Genomic DNA, 18,210 nt, shown 5'->3' on the forward strand with positions numbered 1-18,210 from the left:
GGTTAGGACTCGGTGCTTTCACTGCTGTGGGCCCAGGTTCGATCCCTGGTTTAAAAAAAAAAAAAAAAAAAGGTTGTGCTCATTTGCTTTCACGTTTAAGAACACAGAAAATAGCCACTAAATCCCACCAGTGATAAATAAAATGCTCCCATTCTATCGGGCTCAGCCACAAGCCTCAAATCTTTCATGGTGGGATTGCAAGTCTCAGCAAACCTACCAGGGGGGAGGGTTGGGGAGAGTCGGCGAGCCCATTCGATGCCCTGGCCCACCAGATCCTGTCGGGATCTCTGATCCTCCTCCCCTGCCTTCAGCCAAAGTCCCCGGCCCTTCCAGTCGTCATTCCCTAAGACCCAGACTCCCCCTGCCACCCTAAGCTTCTCCCAGCTCAGACCACGGTGGGTCGGCACGCCCTGGTCCTGCACTCCCTGGCCAGGGCCCCGAGGACCCAGGCGCAGGGGGCTGGCCTCTCAGGAGGCCCCGCCCAGATGCCGCCTGACGCTCTCAGAGACATTTTTTTGCCTGTGAATGGAATAGCATTCATTAATATGCTTGACAGACACAGGTTTTTTCGTTTTCCCCATTTAAGGCTTTTTTTAAAATATTAAAATCTAAAAACACATTTTGTGGAAGCATAAACATACATAATCCACTCATCCACTCATGCAACAAGCATGGGTTAAACGCCCCTGTTGGCCCAGGAAAGGCACTTAAGGTAGACACAGCCCCCGCCCTCATGGAGAAAGCTCAGGCACCCAACCTGCCAGGAAGTAGCAAGAAAACCCTCATGGAACCTGAACCACTGCCTCACCCCTGCTCCGCTCAGGCTCCCCTGGGAAGGGGGTAGGGGCTGTCTGCTTGCCCAGTGCTAGAGAGGAAGGCGCCTTAACCAGCCGTCTTTGCCCCTCTGCAGGCCCTGCCATCCCGGTGGGCGTGGACGTGCAGGTGGAGAGCCTGGACAGCATCTCGGAGGTGGACATGGTACGAGGCGCGCAAGGCGGGCAGCACCGGGGCGGGCTGCTGTGGCCGAGGTCCCTTGGGGGCCTGCGGTGGGTGGGGCCACGCTGGGGAAGGCTGCGTCTGGGGGCGGGGCCAGAGCTGGAGGGGATAAAGCCGGGATTTGGAGGTTGACCTAGGTTTGGTAAAATCCAGAGGCTGGCTTCTGCAGCTTCGTGGGTAAAAATAACTTTGTAGAACAGGGAGTTTGCAAACTGAAAGAGTGGCGGACAAAACGGGGAAGAGAGGGGCTGCAGAGGTGGGCCAGTGGGGCGGTGCCCCCCTCCACGGGCGGGCCTCCGGGACAGGCAGGAGGAGCCTGGGTGTGGTTGGCAGAGCAGACGTGGGCCACCGCATGCGTCCTTCCAGCCTTCCTTCACCTGCTCCTGGAACAGGCTCTTTTGGGTAGTTATTTATTCATTGGCGTTCATGTATTAGCTCTGGCTACGGTGTAAGGGCTACACTCTTGGTTTCAGGCATCGGGTATGCAGACGAGGAGACACTTTTTAACAGGATAAGCCTTGAGGCTGAAATTATACTAGACATGCAGCTGCCCATCTCCTCATTCATTCATTTCCCCCCGTTTTTCCATTCTGCAGATATTTATTGAGCATCCACTATTGTGCCTTGCCAGGCACTAAACTAGGGTCTGGATATTCAGGGGTGGGCAGGAAACAATTCTGCCTTTAAAGATACTACAAGCCTAATGGTAGAAACCCTCCATAACTGGACACTTAGGACTTCCCTGGCGGTCCAGTGGTTAAGACTCCATGCTTCCGCTGCAGGGGGGCACAGGTTTGAGCCCTGGTCAGGGAACTAAGATCCCGCATGCCACACAGTGTGGCCACACACACACCAAAAGGCAAAATGGGACACTTGACTGTTCAGGTTTCTAGAAGTGTTTGCTAAGTTGAATTGAATGGTTAGCCAATAGGTAAGGAGCCATGTGTGCAAAGGTCTAGGTGAGAGTGCAGGGCTTTGTGGGAATCCAGCCCTGCTGGCCCCAGGGCAGGCGGTGGGCATCACAGCTGCCATTTTCCTTTGCAAAGCCTGAAGGAGGGGCTGTGCTGTCTCTTGGGCTCCAGCCTCATGAGGCACAAACATGAGCCGTTCTCTTTCCTGTGGCAGCAGCGCCACTGCCTTGGCCATCGTCCCGCGGGGCTGCAGAACTGTTTCCTTCAACTCGGGAGGCTGAGCCTGAGGTGTCCGTCACAGCGGTGGACGGAGGGTCGGCTGTCAGGAAGAGAGCTTTGTAAGCCATCTCTGTCTGGTCTCCCCCCCACTCCCACAGGACTTCACCATGACCCTCTACCTGCGGCATTACTGGAAGGATGAGCGGCTGGTCTTCCCCAGCACCAGCAACAAGAGCATGACCTTCGACGGCCGGCTGGTGAAGAAGATCTGGGTCCCCGACGTCTTCTTTGTTCACTCCAAAAGGTCATTCATCCACGACACCACCACGGACAACATCATGCTGAGGGTGTTCCCAGATGGGCAGGTGCTGTACAGCCTGAGGTAACTGTCCACGGGGTCGTGGCATCCTAATATGTGTGGACAATGCCAGGGATCGTTTGACTGATTTACCACTGTATCGTCAGAGCTAAACTGTGCTTTTCACAGTAGGTGAGAAAACAGTATTTGTGGAATGAATTAGCTAGTCAACTCTTGGTTTAAAAACCACCACAAAAAAACCCCTCTATTAAAAAAAAAATGTATATGTGTGGTCTGTCCCTTTGGCCCCGAAGAGTTTGTCACTGTGTTTGGGTCTGCGGGTTACATGGGAGGGTCTGAACCTTCTGATGATAGTTAGAACTCTCTAAAGACGAAATGAGCACCGTAGTAGGTGCTGACTTCCCTGTCATCGGGGGTGTTAAGGTTAGGTTAGGAGACTATTGGAACCTGAATGATCTGAGGGAGACGGTGACCTTCTATGTACCCTCCACCCCTGAGAGCTATGATTCTAGTTTATTGGTAATAAACAAAAATAGGTAATTATTGGTAATAAACAAAAATTAGGGAAATAACCATAGCTACTCTTTATTAGGTGCTACTGCAGATTGGCTTCTGGGCTGACTTGAGTGATTACACAGTTTCATCCCACACCTTGTACAGTTCGCCAGAATTCAGTGCTAATAGCCTTGAGTCGGGGCTAGGGAGGCAGGGCATAACCTCCGGGCATCTCTGGGGAAGATGAGTCTCTGGATGCGGGCAATGCCCAGAGAAGGGTCCAGGTGTGGGCCATGCACAGCCAGCAGCCTCAGGAGCTGGGATCCGGGCAGAGCAAATACCATCATCTACAGAAGACAAAACTCTAAAAGTTAACTTAGAGGGACTTCCCTGGCAGTCCAGTGGTTAAGACTCAGTGCTCCCAATGCTGGCGGCACGGGTTCGATCCCTGGTCAGGGCGCTAAGATCCCGCATGCTGCACCGTGCGGCAAAAAAAAAAAAAAAAGTTAGAGTCCTGGGTTTCCGAGCTTCTGACGTAGACGTGAAGAGGCAGCTGCCCTTGGTCGTGTCTTTGTCCTCCTTACTCTGGGCAGGTATATGAGCCAGTAACTCACTGCATGAGCCAACATGTTTGTTTGGGTTCTAGGATTACAGTCACCGCCATGTGCAACATGGATTTCAGCCACTTTCCCCTGGACTCCCAGACCTGTTCTTTGGAGCTGGAAAGCTGTAAGTGTCTGTATTCGTAATGACAAATCTTCGCCTTATTCCCTCTCTGTGCCATTTTAGTAACTATGAGACTGAGTACTGCCTGCCAGGGATAAGACCTATTTAATCCCTGGCTGAGGTAGGATGGCCCTGTTGCTCCTGCCTCAGAAGAAAAGGAGTGAAATTAACTTATTTTCCTCTTCCCAAAGATGCGTATACAGATGAAGATCTGATGCTGTACTGGAAGAATGGGGACGAATCCCTGAAAACAGATGAGAAGATCTCCCTGTCTCAGTTTCTGATTCAGAAATTCCACACCACTTCCAGACTGGCCTTCTATAGCAGCACTGGTAGCTAACTTCTGCCATGGGCGGATTCAAATGTGGAAGAAAACACATTAGAATTCTTTTTCAGTGTTAACTTTTTCCACTTCCAATGAAAATAACTTTTCATTATTCTAATAATGCCCAGTCCAACAAGACATAAACAACACTTAAAAGCAGAGGCTTTAAAAGTTGCTGCCCTCTGAAACTCCATGGTCAGAGGTAGTCATTCTGAACAATTCAGCAAACACCCTTGCAGACATCCTGCTTTAATTATGTAATTTTACAAAAGTAGGGTCAGAGTGTACACGCTATTCTGCAACCTGATTCGTTTGACTTAACGATGTGGGGAAATGTATTTATTACCTATTTATTTATGTATTTATTACTGTATTTACCTGTGTATTTATTACCTATATTCAGAGCTATAGATTCATTTCGTATGCGCAGTGTGACCCCTTCTTGGACCTTGGGGCCACGGTTGAAGTTTTGAGAGGATCCATTTGTCCGCTCTTCTTGAATCTCACCGTCAGCCCTTGTGTTAGTTTCCTAGAGCCGTCCTAACAGAGTACCACAAACTGGGTGCTTGAAACGATAGAAATGTGTTCACTCACAGTGCTGGAGGCCAGAAGCCTGAGCGCCATGCTCCTTCTGAAGGCTCTGGGGAGGACTCCTTCCTTGCCTCTTACTGGTCCTGGTGGTTAGGGCATCACTCCAACCTCTGCCTCTGTTGTCACGTGGCATTCTCCCCGTGACTCTGGTATTCCCATGGTGTGTCTCTGTGCATCTATGTGCAAACATCCCTCTTCTTTAAGGGCACTGGTCACTGGATTATGGGCCACCCTAACTCAATATGACCTCGTCTTACTTTGATTACATGTACAGAGACCTGATTTCTCAATAAAGTCACATTCGCAGGTGGTGGGATTTAGGACTTCAACATACCCTTATATGCTACACAGCTCTGCAATATAGAGCTGCAATACACAGCTCTGACGCAGCCACAGGACACTGGAGGACTTCTCACTTCCTTACCCTTTGTCCCAGTGCTGAGAAGCCTAGGCCTGGCTGTGGGAAGCTTTTGGGCTACCATCTGCCCCTGCATGGCCACCATCCCCCCCACCGTTCACCTGCCCCCAGCCCTGCCCTTCTGTTCACAACATCAGACACTGGAGAAGAGCGGGCCCCAGCCAAGGTTGCCTTAGTGTCAGGACAGCCCACACCTGCTTTCCCTTTATGCCCGTACTGCTCACCCCCATCCCTTTCTTCTCTTTTGCTCGGATGTGCGTTGCCACACAATTTTCTTTTCTCATCTGTTCTTGGCAAGTTCAAATCAACTCTCTTTCTAAAACCATTTTTAAGAGTTCCCGGTATAACTTTTACTATGTGTCACTGTTTTGAGTGCTTTGTATGAATTAACTAATTTCTACCCAACAAATCTATGGTGTAGATCGTAGTATCCCCAGTTTACAGATGAGAAAACTGAGACTCAGAGAGATTAGATTTTAGAAAGGAAATGTATTATACTAAGCCAACCAATCATTAACTTTTTTTTTTTGGTCGCACTGTGAGGCTTGTAGGATCTTAGTTCCCCGATCAGGGTTTGATCCCAGGCCCCAACAGTGAGAGCAAGGGGTCCTAACCACGGGACCGCCAGGGAATTCCCTATTTTTTTGGGGGGATCATTAACTCTTTTTAAATTTATTTTTGGCTGTGCAAATCTTAGTTGTGGCACACAGGATCTTTGCTGCAGTGTGAGGGCTCTTCGTTGTGGTGTGCAGGCTTCTCTCTGGTTGTGGTGCCGGGGCTCCAGAGCATGCAGGTTCAGTAGTTGTGGTGCCTGGGCTTTCTAGTTGTGGTGTATGAGCTCAGTAGTTGCGGCACGCAGGCTTAGTTGCCCCGCAGCATGTGGGATCTTAGTTCCCTGACCAGGGATCATACCCACGTCCCCTGCATTGGAAGGCAGATTCTTAACCATTGGACTGCCAGGGAAGTCCCTTGGGTGGTGACAGGGGAGGAAGGGCCCCCAGGGAAGGAGTTTGTTTTTGCCTCTGCGATGGAACCTCACTGGCTTCTTCCTGCGTCCCCCAGGCTGGTACAACCGTCTCTACATTAACTTCACGTTGCGTCGCCACATCTTCTTCTTCTTGCTGCAAACCTACTTTCCCGCCACCCTGATGGTCATGCTGTCCTGGGTGTCCTTCTGGATCGACCGCAGAGCTGTGCCCGCCAGAGTTTCACTGGGTAAAAGCATTTGATAAGGTGTGATAGGGTGGTTATTTTTTTTCAATCAATCACTATGTAAAGAAGAAGTAAAATCATCATTCAGGGTCCTTAACGGATGGGCTGTCAGAGTCAGAAGGAGCGAACTTTCCTCCTGCTTCTTGCTTTCCATTCACATACTGCCCTCAGTTTCCCAGACTACACTGTGAAAACCACAGGGCGCTCAAACCGCATCAGCTCTGCTCGAATCGTTTCAGAAAGATAGCACCTACCTGGGGTGTAGACTTCCACCACTGGCAGTATCAGAGCTCAGTACTTTGATAAATAAGACAATTCGACAAATGCCCAAACTTACTGTGCAAATACAAAAACTTCGTTGGCCTTATTTAGATAGACTGAGAGTTTGGGAGCAGGGCCCATATTTCATGATTTCTGGGAAGGAGAGGGCTGTACTCCCTGGAGCTGTGGTTTAGTCCTTCACAGACCCTAAATGCCAGAGTAAACATTTGCAACTCATCAGAGATTTGGACAAAATCAGGTTGAGCACTGAGACATGTGAGACATGCAAGGCACAGTGAAGAAGAAACCTGTATGACAGGCTTCGAGGAATTTCCACAGTCTTCCTGGACTCAGGTGAGGGAGGATGTGTTCTTTCCCTGAAGTTTGGGAAGGTTCCTTGAGAGGGGTCCTGTAGCCCCTGCTTTTTAATTTTTATTTTTTATTGAAGTAGAGTTGATTTTCATAGCCACTGTTTTAAAGTCCACATCTGAGCAGATCCTTTGGGAAGCTCTGCTGATCTTAGCAACCACATCACAGAAACCCAGGCTCCCAAGTGGCTCAGAGTGAAAGGGGACAGGCGGTTGGCTGGGAGGAGAATGGGTTGGCTGCTTGGGAACAGATCCTTGCAGATCCTCACACCTCTATGAGGTGGAAACGTGCCCTGGCCACTTCCTATTAGATGTAAGAGAGAGCAAATGGGGCTTCCCTGGTGGTGCAGTGGTTGAGAGTCCGCCTGCCGAAGCAGGGGACACAGGTTCGTGCCCCGGTCCGGGAAGATCCCACACGCCGCGGAGCGGCTGGGCCCGTGAGCCATGGCCGCTGGGCCTGCGCGTCCGGAGCCTGAGCTCTGCAGCGGGAGAGGCCACAACGGTGAGAGGCCCGTGTACCGCAAAAAAAAAAATAAAAAATAAAAAGAGAGAGCAAATGTAAAATGGGACTTAGTGAACTTATTTACAAAACAGAAATAGAGTTACAGATGTAGAAAACAACCTTATGGTTACCAGAGGGGGAGGGATAAATTGGGAGATTGGGATGGACATATACACACTACTATACATAAACTCTCTTTAAGCATCATAAGACCTTGGAAGAAACATACTACAAAAATCAATATAAAATGGTTAATAGTTGAAAAAAAAAGGGACTTAGTGAAATGTGAGGGCAGCTGTGTACCCTTGTCAGTGGCTGAACTAAAGCTGGATGCTGCAGGGATCACCACGGTGCTGACCATGTCCACCATCATCACGGGTGTGAACGCCTCCATGCCCCGCGTGTCCTACATCAAGGCCGTGGACATCTACCTCTGGGTCAGCTTCGTGTTCGTGTTCCTCTCGGTGCTGGAGTACGCGGCCGTCAACTACCTGACCACCGTGCAGGAGAGGAAACAGCGGAAGCTGCAGGAGAAGGTGAGAGAAGTTTCATTCATTTCCTTGTTGGAGCCCATGCTGCTGGTTGGATGAGAATAGCGGAGGGAGCTTTCATGGAGAAAAGGGAGATGTTTGTGCAAAAGGAGGAGGATCCGTTTTAGAATATTCTAGCTTCCATCACAAAAGATCTCAGAAGGTAGAAAGCCTTTGGACAAAGACTAGGAAGACTTGGGTTCTTGGGCCCAACTCTGCCATTTATGTTGGGCCTCAGTTTCCTCATCTGTTAAAAAAAAGTATAACAGAACCCTCACCCCACCTTCCTCCCAGGGTTATTGTAAGGGTCACAAGACCCTTACAAAAATGTATATGAGAGTTGTTTTGAAACTGTGTGGTTCTAGATGCACATAAATTATCACTATCATTACTGAACCTGTCTAGGGAGAATGTCTCTACGTCCTGTGAACAGACAGGAGGAAAGTTCTAGAATAAAAAACTCGTGTATTTATCAGTGCTCTGGCCCAGTGAAAATTCAGCCACACACAACCTTAGCCTTTAGACTCATTGGAAATACTATGCTATCTATACGATACTGCACTATAGTAAAGTCTACTATGGGATGGAATGCAAAGGGGGAATTCAGGGCAGTGCACCTGGGCAGAGAGGGAAAATCTATCCTATTCATATGCGGACTCTTATTAATCACATTAAGAAATAAAATGCCAACTTGTTACCAAATCCTTGCTAGTCATTGTACTGATCAAAATGGGTGTTTACCTAAAAGTTGTAGAGATCAGGGGACGTGAAAATTCCACATTTATGTGTGTCTAGCTGGCTGAGAGCTCCTTAGCAAAGGGAGCTTTAAGTTTTAGGAAAGAGGACCTGTTGCCTTTTTAAAAATAGTCTTTTAATGCCCACATTATACCTGTTAAATATTTCCAGTTGTCTTCAAATATGCTAGATTGTTTAAGAGTTTATATTTTAAGTTGTCTTCAAAATACTTTTGCTTCAGCATTTGAGGATTTGTTCAATTTTTTTCCCAGCTGGTGGGATCTTAGTTCCCCAACCAGGGATCGAACCCAGGCCCTTGGCAATGAGTCCTAACCCCTGGACCACCAGGGAATTCCCTCAAATTTTGATAATCTGTGCATTGATCATTATCAGATGCCTTTGGAATATACTTAAACACTTTTGATTTGTAATCTGTTAGGCTTTCCTTGTGTAGAGCTGTTCAAAAAATAGCAAAGCCTTCATCCGACAGATATGCGCCCATGAACCATTAACAGCACATAACTTATACTCAGGCAGATCATTATTAACCTGTTACCATGTGATGGGCCCAGTGTTTGCCAGTGATGATATGATGCTGGCTAAAGAGCAATGAGGAAATCATACGTGGACAGCGCTTTGGGCTCCGAGTCTAGCTCCATGTCTATGGGAACAGACAGCCGGGAAGCGAGGGCTTGTTCTCCATTGTTGTCAAGCATGCGGTTGAAAGGCTGAGAAGCTGTGGTTGCTGGGGAGGCAGACCGGTGGGAGGACACGAAATCTCTCTCCCGCTGCCCCACAGAGAAGCCACTGTTCACAACGTTAACATGGCCCCCAGTGGAGCTGAGGTTCCCGAAGTGGGAGCCCAGGAGCACCTGGCCTGGATTCACCTTCTCAGCCTATTAAAGATGAAGATTAAGGGCTGTACCCCAGACCTACGGGCTCAGAATCTCCAGAGATGGCACCCTGGAATTGGCCTTGCTGACAAGCTCCCAGGCCGTTCTGATGCTCACTGAGGTTTGACTTCTGCTCTGCAGAGGGCAAAGTTGACTGGAGCCTGCTAGGTTCACCATGGTTCAAAAGGGGACCCACGCTGCTTTGGGTTGAAGCCGGCAGGCAGAGTATAGTTCTGCTTCCCTATATGTGCTTCAATTCTTTGGCTGGTCATCCAGACCTGTCCAATGCGCCAGATGCCACTTAATTTTTCTTAGAGATGAGCTGATGTGGGAAATAGAGATTTTCCATAATTTGGGGCATTTCCTGATTTTAACTCAAAACCTTAAATGTCTCTTTTTATTTTAGCAGAAAGAATTTCAGTTTAGAGCAAGGAAAAAGAAGACCCATGTCTTACAAAAAAAGAAGTCCCCAGTGATATAACAATATCTCACAATTTTACCAAAGTTTGGGTGTGATTTTATCTAAATGCTAAGAATTGAATAGATGACCTCTCACTGACCTTCTATCCTTAAAATCTATGAGTTAATTATTCTAGGAATGTATTAATGTGCTACTTAATTATTGTTGCTGATGGGACAAGACATAGAAATAGTAATGAAACAATCATGCCTGATTAAAAAAATAGCTCTCCCAACCACAGATTTCTTCAAGTGTAAAAGTACTTCAAGTAATTCTGATTTGACATAAAATCATTCATCTATTTTTGCATTCTAAAGCTTCCTGGTATCCATCTGCGTGCGTATTTCAGGATCCATGACAATAGGAGGAAATGTGTGAAATGCCATTATTTCACTTTCCCAGATGGAAAAACAGAGGCACCACAGGGCTGAGAGCCAGGTTAGAGACATATTAAAGCCAACAGGTTGAGAATAAACCCAAGGTCAGTTGGCTGGATCAGGCAGGCGTCCTACCTCTGGCCAGCAACAGCCAAACACAAACCTGTTTTACTTGGGTCTGTGAATCCTTGTTTAAATTTTCAATAATCTGTACATTGATTATTATCAAATACCTTTGGATTATATTTAAATACTTTTGATTTATAATGCATTGGACTTTCCTGTATAGAGTCATTCAAAACATGCCAAAGCCTCAGGGCTTCCCTGGTGGTGCAGTGTTTAAGAATCTGCCTGCCAATGCAGGGGACACAGGTTCGAGCCCTGGTCAGGGAAGTTCCCACATGCCATGGAGCAACTAAGCCCATGCGCCACAACTACTGAGCCCATGCACCACAACTACTGAGCCCATGTGCCACAACTACTGAAGCCTGTGCACCTAGAGCCCGTGCTCAGCAACAAGAGAAGCCACTGCAATGAGAAGCCCGAGCACTGCAATGAAGAGTAGCCCTCGTGCGCCACAACTAGAGAAAGCCCGTGCCGCAGCAATGAAGACCCAAAGCAGCCAAAAATAAATAAATAAAAAAACAAACAAACAAAAAAAAACATAGCAAAGCCTTCATCCAACAAATATGGGTTCATGAACCAGCTGTTAACCGGAGCCAGCTTTGCTGACTCTAACGGTGGGGAGGAGTTAGACAAGACCATTCCCTTCCCTCCACCTTATAATTTCTTATAAACATTTTCATACTCACGGAAATGGTTGAAAAAAATAGGATAATATACATTCATACACCCTGCCCCTCCATCCAACATTGTTGACACTTTGCCATTTTTGTGTGAGTTTTTTCTCATATAAACATACTTTTGTTGGTGCAGCTGAACCATTAAAAAAATACATGACAGGGGAAAGTGGGGAGGGGGATAAATTAGGAGTTTGGATTAACGGATACACACTACTATATATAAAAGAGATAAACAACAAGGTCCTATTGTATAGTGCAGGGAACTATCTTGTTATAACCTATAATGGAGAAGAATCTGAAAAAACGTTTTACATATATGTGTATGTATCTATCTCTCTCTATATATATATCTGAATCACTTTGTTGGACACCTGAAATTATGCAACACTGTAAATCAATTATACGTCAATTTAAAAAAAAACTTGGAGGATTATCTAAGAAAAAATATATAAATAAAAAAATAAAAATACGTGATAGGTATCATGACCCTTTACCCTTAAGTGGAACTCGTTAGAATAAGGACACTCTCCTACCTAATCATCTTCTGATTCATGCACACAGTGGTGGAGGTCCACGGCTGGAACCAGAAGATGTGTGTTTAAAGTCCTGAATCTGACACTAACTGTCTGATCCCAGGAGAATTGTATAGCCTCTCTTGGTCTTAGTTTTTCCTTCTGCAATTGAGGGCATTTGGACTAAATCAGTGGTTCTGGACCCTGGCTGCATAGCAGAATCACCTGGGAGCCTTAAATTAATTAGTCTAGAGTGGAGCCTGGGCATGGCCAGTTTAAAGAGCTCCCAAGGTGACTCCAATACACAGCCAGGATAGAGAATCGTTGGACAAAGTGATCTCTGGAGATGCTTCTAGTTCTGCCTTTTCTGTGGTTCTGAGAAGCCATGGGCTTTACTCTCGGCCCAGGCAGCCTCCTCTGGGCCTCTCACAGGCCGAAACATGCCTGACATCTCCCCTTGTGTTTGCTGCCCACAGTTCCCATGCATGTGTGGAATGCTCCACTCAAGAACCATGATGCTGGGTGGAAGCTACAGTGAGTCTGAGGCCAACAGCCTGGCCGGGTACCCGAGAAGCCATATTCTGACAGAAGAAGAAAGGCAAGACAAAATAGTGGTCCACCTGGCCCTGAGCAGTGAATCCAACTCCTCCAGGAAGAAGGGGCTTCTGAAGGGCCAGGTGGGTCTCCGCATCTTCCAGAACACCCACGCCATCGACAAATACTCCCGGTTGATATTCCCAGCTTCCTACATATTTTTCAACTTAATTTATTGGTCAGTGTTAGCCTAGGAGCTCTGAGGCTATGCCTGGGGAAGGGCACGGACATCTCTGGTGTCTGGCCGGCCGCCCACACGTGGACCTGCTGAGCGTGACCCCTCACAGACAGAGCAGCAGCCCCTGGACCACCTCAAGCAGCATCCTGGCTCCCGGAGGAGCCCAGGGGCCCTCCAGCTGCCCTCCCCCAGGCCTCGTGGGCTTGCTCATCGTTCATGCTGTGTTGTGTCCCACTTCTTGCCGCTTTGGGACTGTCTTCTTCTGTTCTTGTGTGTGAACAGGTTCATGAGAGCCTCCCTCCAATAAAAAAAAGACTCAAATGCCTCCCAGAAGATGAATGTTCTGAGACCCTTAGGAAGCCTAGGATTCAGTTATAAAGGGAAGGGGAAAATGAAGGGCAAGCTTAGGGGCATTCTGGATAGGAGACAGGAAATTAAGATTCAAAATAGGAATAAAAAAATCTGTAAACCCTACACTGGATTAAGTGCCTATCTAAGAAAGAAAAAGAAAACTCAGATCCCAGATGAAATGATTTGACCTGGGTGAGTCTGGCAACTCGCATGATTTTGCAATATTAAGGGACATCATTCATTCATACATCCATTCAACCGTTCATTAAATATTGAATACCTGCCCTGTGCCAGTGCTTATTTTTCTCAGCAATGTGTGACGACATGCACTGAGTATTGCCAACCAGGGAAACATCACCCAAACCCATCAAAGTGTAGAGTTTTTACTGGGGGCTGGCCATCTGAATACAGCTGACCGCCTGTATGGCTGACCTTAGTCTCCAGTTCCTTCAGAGGCTGAGCTGGTAAGTCTCAGCCTGAGACCCCATCATAAACCACCTTGTTGGCTTAGACCGTCTGGCATGGCCGTAGGCCCCCAGGTGAACAAAGACCCTCCAATCAGGCAGGACAGTCCAGGGGTTTAGAAGTTACCTCCCAGGAGCTAGAGGCCAAGACCCAAACCTTTCTTTTGTCAAGGTTCATCCTTTACTGCACAGCAATCATTGTCAATTCCTCATTGTTAATGTGAATTACTCTGCTTCTAGTATAGATTCATGCAGCAAACATTAAAAAATCCCTGCACTAGATATAGTAGGGTCCACATTAAGAGTAAGAGATCATCTTATTCTTGTATAGCTCTCAGAAAAAGGACTGGTCAAGGATATCGTATACGATTACGTGTAAGTTAAAAAAGTATTAAGCACAGCAAAAATGGTTCATCATGTAATGGGAATTCTAAGGAAGGAAAGAATGATTTCCAGTGGAAGACTGGATCTCGTGGAGAAAACAGCGTCTGAGCTGCTCCTTGAAGGTTGGGGATTTGGAGAAGAAATGTTCATGCTAGGTGCACATGTAGAAAGTACACGCTAGATATGTGCGGTCCGATATGGTAGCCACTGGCTATATATTTATTTAAATTTAAGTTAATTAAAGTTAAATAAAATTAAAAACTCAGTTCTTGCCACGTTGTGCTAGCCACATTTCAAGTGCTCTACTCAACAGCCACATGTGGCCAGTGACTACTGTATTCAATAGTGCAGATCTCGAGAACATTTCCACAGTCACAGAAAGTCCTGTTACACAGTGCTACTGCAGATGGAAGGATTGGCCTGAGCAAAGGCACGAGAGAGGCAGGAAAGTTTGGGATTGCAGAGTATAGTTTGCGGGGCAAGTCATCTGTTTTGGCTGGATCCTAGGTTGTAGGAAGAGGTGAGAGACCAGCTTTTTCTGCAACTCTAGGGGTCACAGCAGGTCCCCCGTCCCTCCCAGTGTTCATCAGGACAGCTTCCCCTCCGTGGAGTTGCCTGGCCCAAGACCAGCGGCTCTCCCAGCTTCAGGGACAAATGAAGAACGAAGGTACATAAACAAGGAAATTGGATGGTACAGGGCACCTGGACATGTTTAGAAACTTGTACTCTCTAGAGACTCTCCTAGGCCACAGTGCTACTCAAAGAATGATAATTATTGATACACTGTCGTTAAATATATCCTATCGCTTTGGTTGTCTTATGTAATTCCAATACTGCTCTGCTGCTGACTACGTTGTCTTCATAAATTGAGGCTCCTATAACATGGTGGCCTGATCACACTTAAAAAAAAATAAAGATGTATTTTAACTAGCTTACACAGTGAAACTGGAGTTCGTTCTGTAGCAAACAAGTAGAATTGTAAATAGCATTTTATCATGTGGGACCATGAACCAATGACACCATCAGATTTAGCACAGCTTTATTGCAGTGTGATAATCTGACTCTACTTGAGAAAAGTAGAAAATTAAATGAGGTAAAAAGGACACAACAGTAGGAGTAGAGAACAGGAACGAAGGAAATTTTGAGAATTGAACGATTGACCTTAAAGACGGGAAGATAGAAGAGTAAACATAACTGTTATCAGGGATGCTTGAATGATACTTTATTTCACTGAATCTAAGACACTGTCAAGTGTAAGATGCACCCATAGTTTATGTACCACCAAGAAAGAAAAAATGCTGCTAATTAAATTATTGCAGCCAGTGATTATAAGATGAAGCCTGACTCCACCCATATTAAATTGTGAAAAATGTGCATGTAAGAATAAAAGAAATAGGTGTTATACAAAAACTGATGATCAGACATACCTCTTTGACAATAAGGAACCAACATGTATTGTGCACTTGTCTTCAAGGCCTTGTGCCTGGGTGAGGGGAGGGGGCGATGACAGATAAAGAAATGCATGGGAAACAGCTTTCAGTCATTAAGAAGCTTACAGTGGCAGCGGGCATGGTTCAAAGGAGGGGGAGATTACAGCATTTGAAGAGTAGTGTTTTTTATGGTAAATTCTGAGCAATGGATAGGTATTTCAACTGGGGAGGGAATATTAACATGGAGAAGGAAAGCTTGGGTGTGTCTAGGGAACAGCGAGCAGACACTCCACCAAATGCACAAAAGTCTTGGGTTCTCAGCCTTCTAGTTCCATGACCCTGGTGTCAAGGGTCCTTCCAGGTTCATTCCGCTTAGAATAAACCTGGGGAAGAAACTGGACGGGTCTGGTCTGGGCCACGTATGTCAAAGATAATCAGTGTTCTGGGCTGTGAGTAAGTTGAGACAGAACTCTTTGAAACCACTTTGATTTGGTTCAATCTTTTTGTAAACCTCAGCAGAAGGGAGAGCATGAATTTGGAAAATGGAGAGCTGCTGAGTTTCAGGGAACCAATGAGGCAGGAAAATAATGAGAATAATGTTAAGCTCAGTGATGTTTGAGAACCTCTGCCTGTGTGCTGACACGGGCAGAGACCAGGAAGCCAGGCGAAGGCGCTATTCCAGTGGAAGGTGAGGAGTTTGGTCTGGCAAGCAAGTGGAGATGTCAAGTAAAAAGTTATAAACACTGGTCTGCGGCTGGAGGGAGGCAAAGATTTGGAACTACCCTCCCCGATGTGCTCAATGAATGAAGCTATCAAGGTGGACAAAACTCCTAAGGAGAGAAGCGGAAGAGAGAAGGCCTGCAAACGAGAGCTTGGGAGTATTTATTTAGGTGGGAAGAGAAGGGTTGATCAGAGAAATGGAAGGAGAACCAGAAGAGTGTGTCACAGATGCAGGAAGAAGGCATACTCTCAAGTGGAGGAGGGTAGGGCTGGGGGCAAATAATAACCACAAAACTTGAGAAGGGTAAGGGCTATGAACAGACATGGTGAGATGGAGTCCAGAGGCTAGGTGGGATAAATCATGCAGGTAGATGGCCTTCCGTGGCAAAGAAGAGAGACCGTTCTCTCCAGTGTAAGAGGTTTATGTCGGTAGAAGGAAAAGTGTTCAGAGAACTGCTATTTACAATGGAAAACTGGACTTCCCTGGTGGTCCGGTGGTTAAGACTCCGCGCTTCCAGTGCAGGGGGTGTGGGTTCCATTCCTGGTCAGGGAGCTAAGATCCCATAAGCTGCGTGGAGAAGCCAAAAAAATAATAATACCATGGAAGACTATTTTAGACTCTTGTTTACTTGAAGAACTTAAAAATAACACTATGGCATATCTTGTGTGGGTGAAAGTTGTGGTCTCAATGGTGCATTCCCCAAACTCTTCAGTTGGAACTGGGGGGCGTGGTCCAAGAACAGAGTCTATAACCCAGCTACCAGGTCTGTGGACAGAGCTTGGGGAGCAGCAGTCTCGAGGACTCGTGCCGTCCTCCGTCTCCATACACGTGGGGTGGGCGCTGCCGGGCGGGAGCGCGGCACCTGCCTCAGACACCACAGAAGACGGGAGGACAGACATTAAAGCAACTGCTCCGGGACTTCCCTGGCGGTCCAGTGGTTAATGCTCTGAGCTGATACTGCAGGGGGCGAGGGTTCGATCTGTGGCTGGGGAACTAGGATCTCGCATGCCGCACAGTGTGGGCAGCTGCGTTGTGTAAAGGATGGCATATCGAGTGCCTTCTCTGTGCCTGGTGCCACGGTGAGAGCGGGACGTAGGGTTCCTAATTCAGTTCTCCCATAAATCCTGCCAAGGTTGGAAGGATTTCCCCTAGTACACACCCACGGAAGAGTGCTGCCTTCCATAACTGTGTGAACACATCAGGTAGGTGGACTTTGCATGAAACAATTCATTTCGCACAGTATTTTCAGGGAAAAGTGATTTATTTCCTTACTTAGATGGACAGAGAAGGGGCTGAAAATAAAACCCAAATTGGCCTGGGTTGTGCTGAAACATGTCGACCTGGAGTTATCCCTACACCCAGATGGAACCTGGAATTAAACTAGACCATGGGGTTGGCTCCTTGAGGCTGGAAGCTGGCCTGTGGGACGTGCAGCCATTCAGAGGGTCCTACCCACCCCCAACTCCCCACCAATCCCTAAGAAATGTGACACAAGTTAAAATGGTACCCACAAGGAAGGCTGTGTGCCCAACATGTGTCTGAGGGCGAATACACTGGTCTACCTGCACTGAGAGCTAAATCTGGTGCGAGAAGGGCCCTACATCCCAGCCTGTCCAACCTCCAGAGCCATCGGAGAGTGTCCACACCTGTAGTATAAATACATTCCCCACTAGCAGATTGACTAAAACACTCAGTCCTCACCTTCAGACCTGCAGATGTCATCATGGAATGGCATTCGGGTCAACCCTTGAGAACATTACATTTGGGGTTTAAAAGATAAATAGAAAAACCAACCTCAGGTGTAGGAAACCATTGATGAATCTAAACTGGCCAGGTTTATGATGCAGATGCACTTCACCTTGCGCATTTAGCCCAAGGCATCTCACACTTTAACGTGCCTATTAGGAACCTGGAGACCTTGTTAATAAACTTTATTTATTTTTTAAACTTTTTAAATTAATTTATTTATTTTGGCTATGCCGGGTCTCAGTTGTGGCCCATGGGATCTTTAGTTACGGCATGCGGACTCTGAGTTGTGGCATGCATGCAGGATCTAGTTCTCCAACCAGGGATCGAACCCGGGCCCCCTGCATTGGGAGCGCGGAATCTTACCCCCTGGACCACCAGGGAAGTCCCTGTAGACCTTGTTAAAATGCAGATTATCATTCAGTAGGTTTGGGAGGGGACCTAGGATTATGCGTTTCTAACGAGCGTCCTGGAGACATCAGTGCTGCTGGTCTGCAGACCATAGCTCAAGTAGGGAGGCCCTAGAGACCACCTTCCCTCATTTAAAGTTGAGCTCAGATGTCACCTCCCCTTTGTGACTTTTCCTGACATCCTCTCCCTTGCCCAGGCTTAATTTATTTTTAACTCACCTGTGTTTCCAAAGCATCTTATGCATTTGTGCACTGACGCACTACCTCTATGTTGTGATT

The 18,210-nt window shown here is 47.1% G+C and overlaps 1 protein-coding gene across 1 annotated transcript in view; it reads left to right on the forward strand.

Annotated features, from left to right (window-relative positions):
- LOC132419285 (gamma-aminobutyric acid receptor subunit rho-2) overlaps positions 1–12,441 on the forward strand; it is a 29,732-nt gene extending 17,291 nt beyond the window's left edge. Inside the window, exons 2-8 of the mRNA XM_060003270.1 lie at positions 911–978; positions 2,285–2,508; positions 3,587–3,669; positions 3,858–3,998; positions 6,063–6,215; positions 7,683–7,879; positions 12,130–12,441. Of these exons, the coding sequence (XP_059859253.1) occupies positions 911–978; positions 2,285–2,508; positions 3,587–3,669; positions 3,858–3,998; positions 6,063–6,215; positions 7,683–7,879; positions 12,130–12,441 (1,178 nt within the window). The remainder of the gene's footprint in view (positions 1–910; positions 979–2,284; positions 2,509–3,586; positions 3,670–3,857; positions 3,999–6,062; positions 6,216–7,682; positions 7,880–12,129) is intronic.
- Positions 12,442–18,210: the final 5,769 nt, after the last annotated feature.

The sequence above is a fragment of the Delphinus delphis genome, unplaced genomic scaffold (assembly GCF_949987515.2).
Source record: "Delphinus delphis unplaced genomic scaffold, mDelDel1.2 scaffold_326, whole genome shotgun sequence".
In the NCBI taxonomy this organism is placed as follows: domain Eukaryota; kingdom Metazoa; phylum Chordata; class Mammalia; order Artiodactyla; family Delphinidae; genus Delphinus; species Delphinus delphis.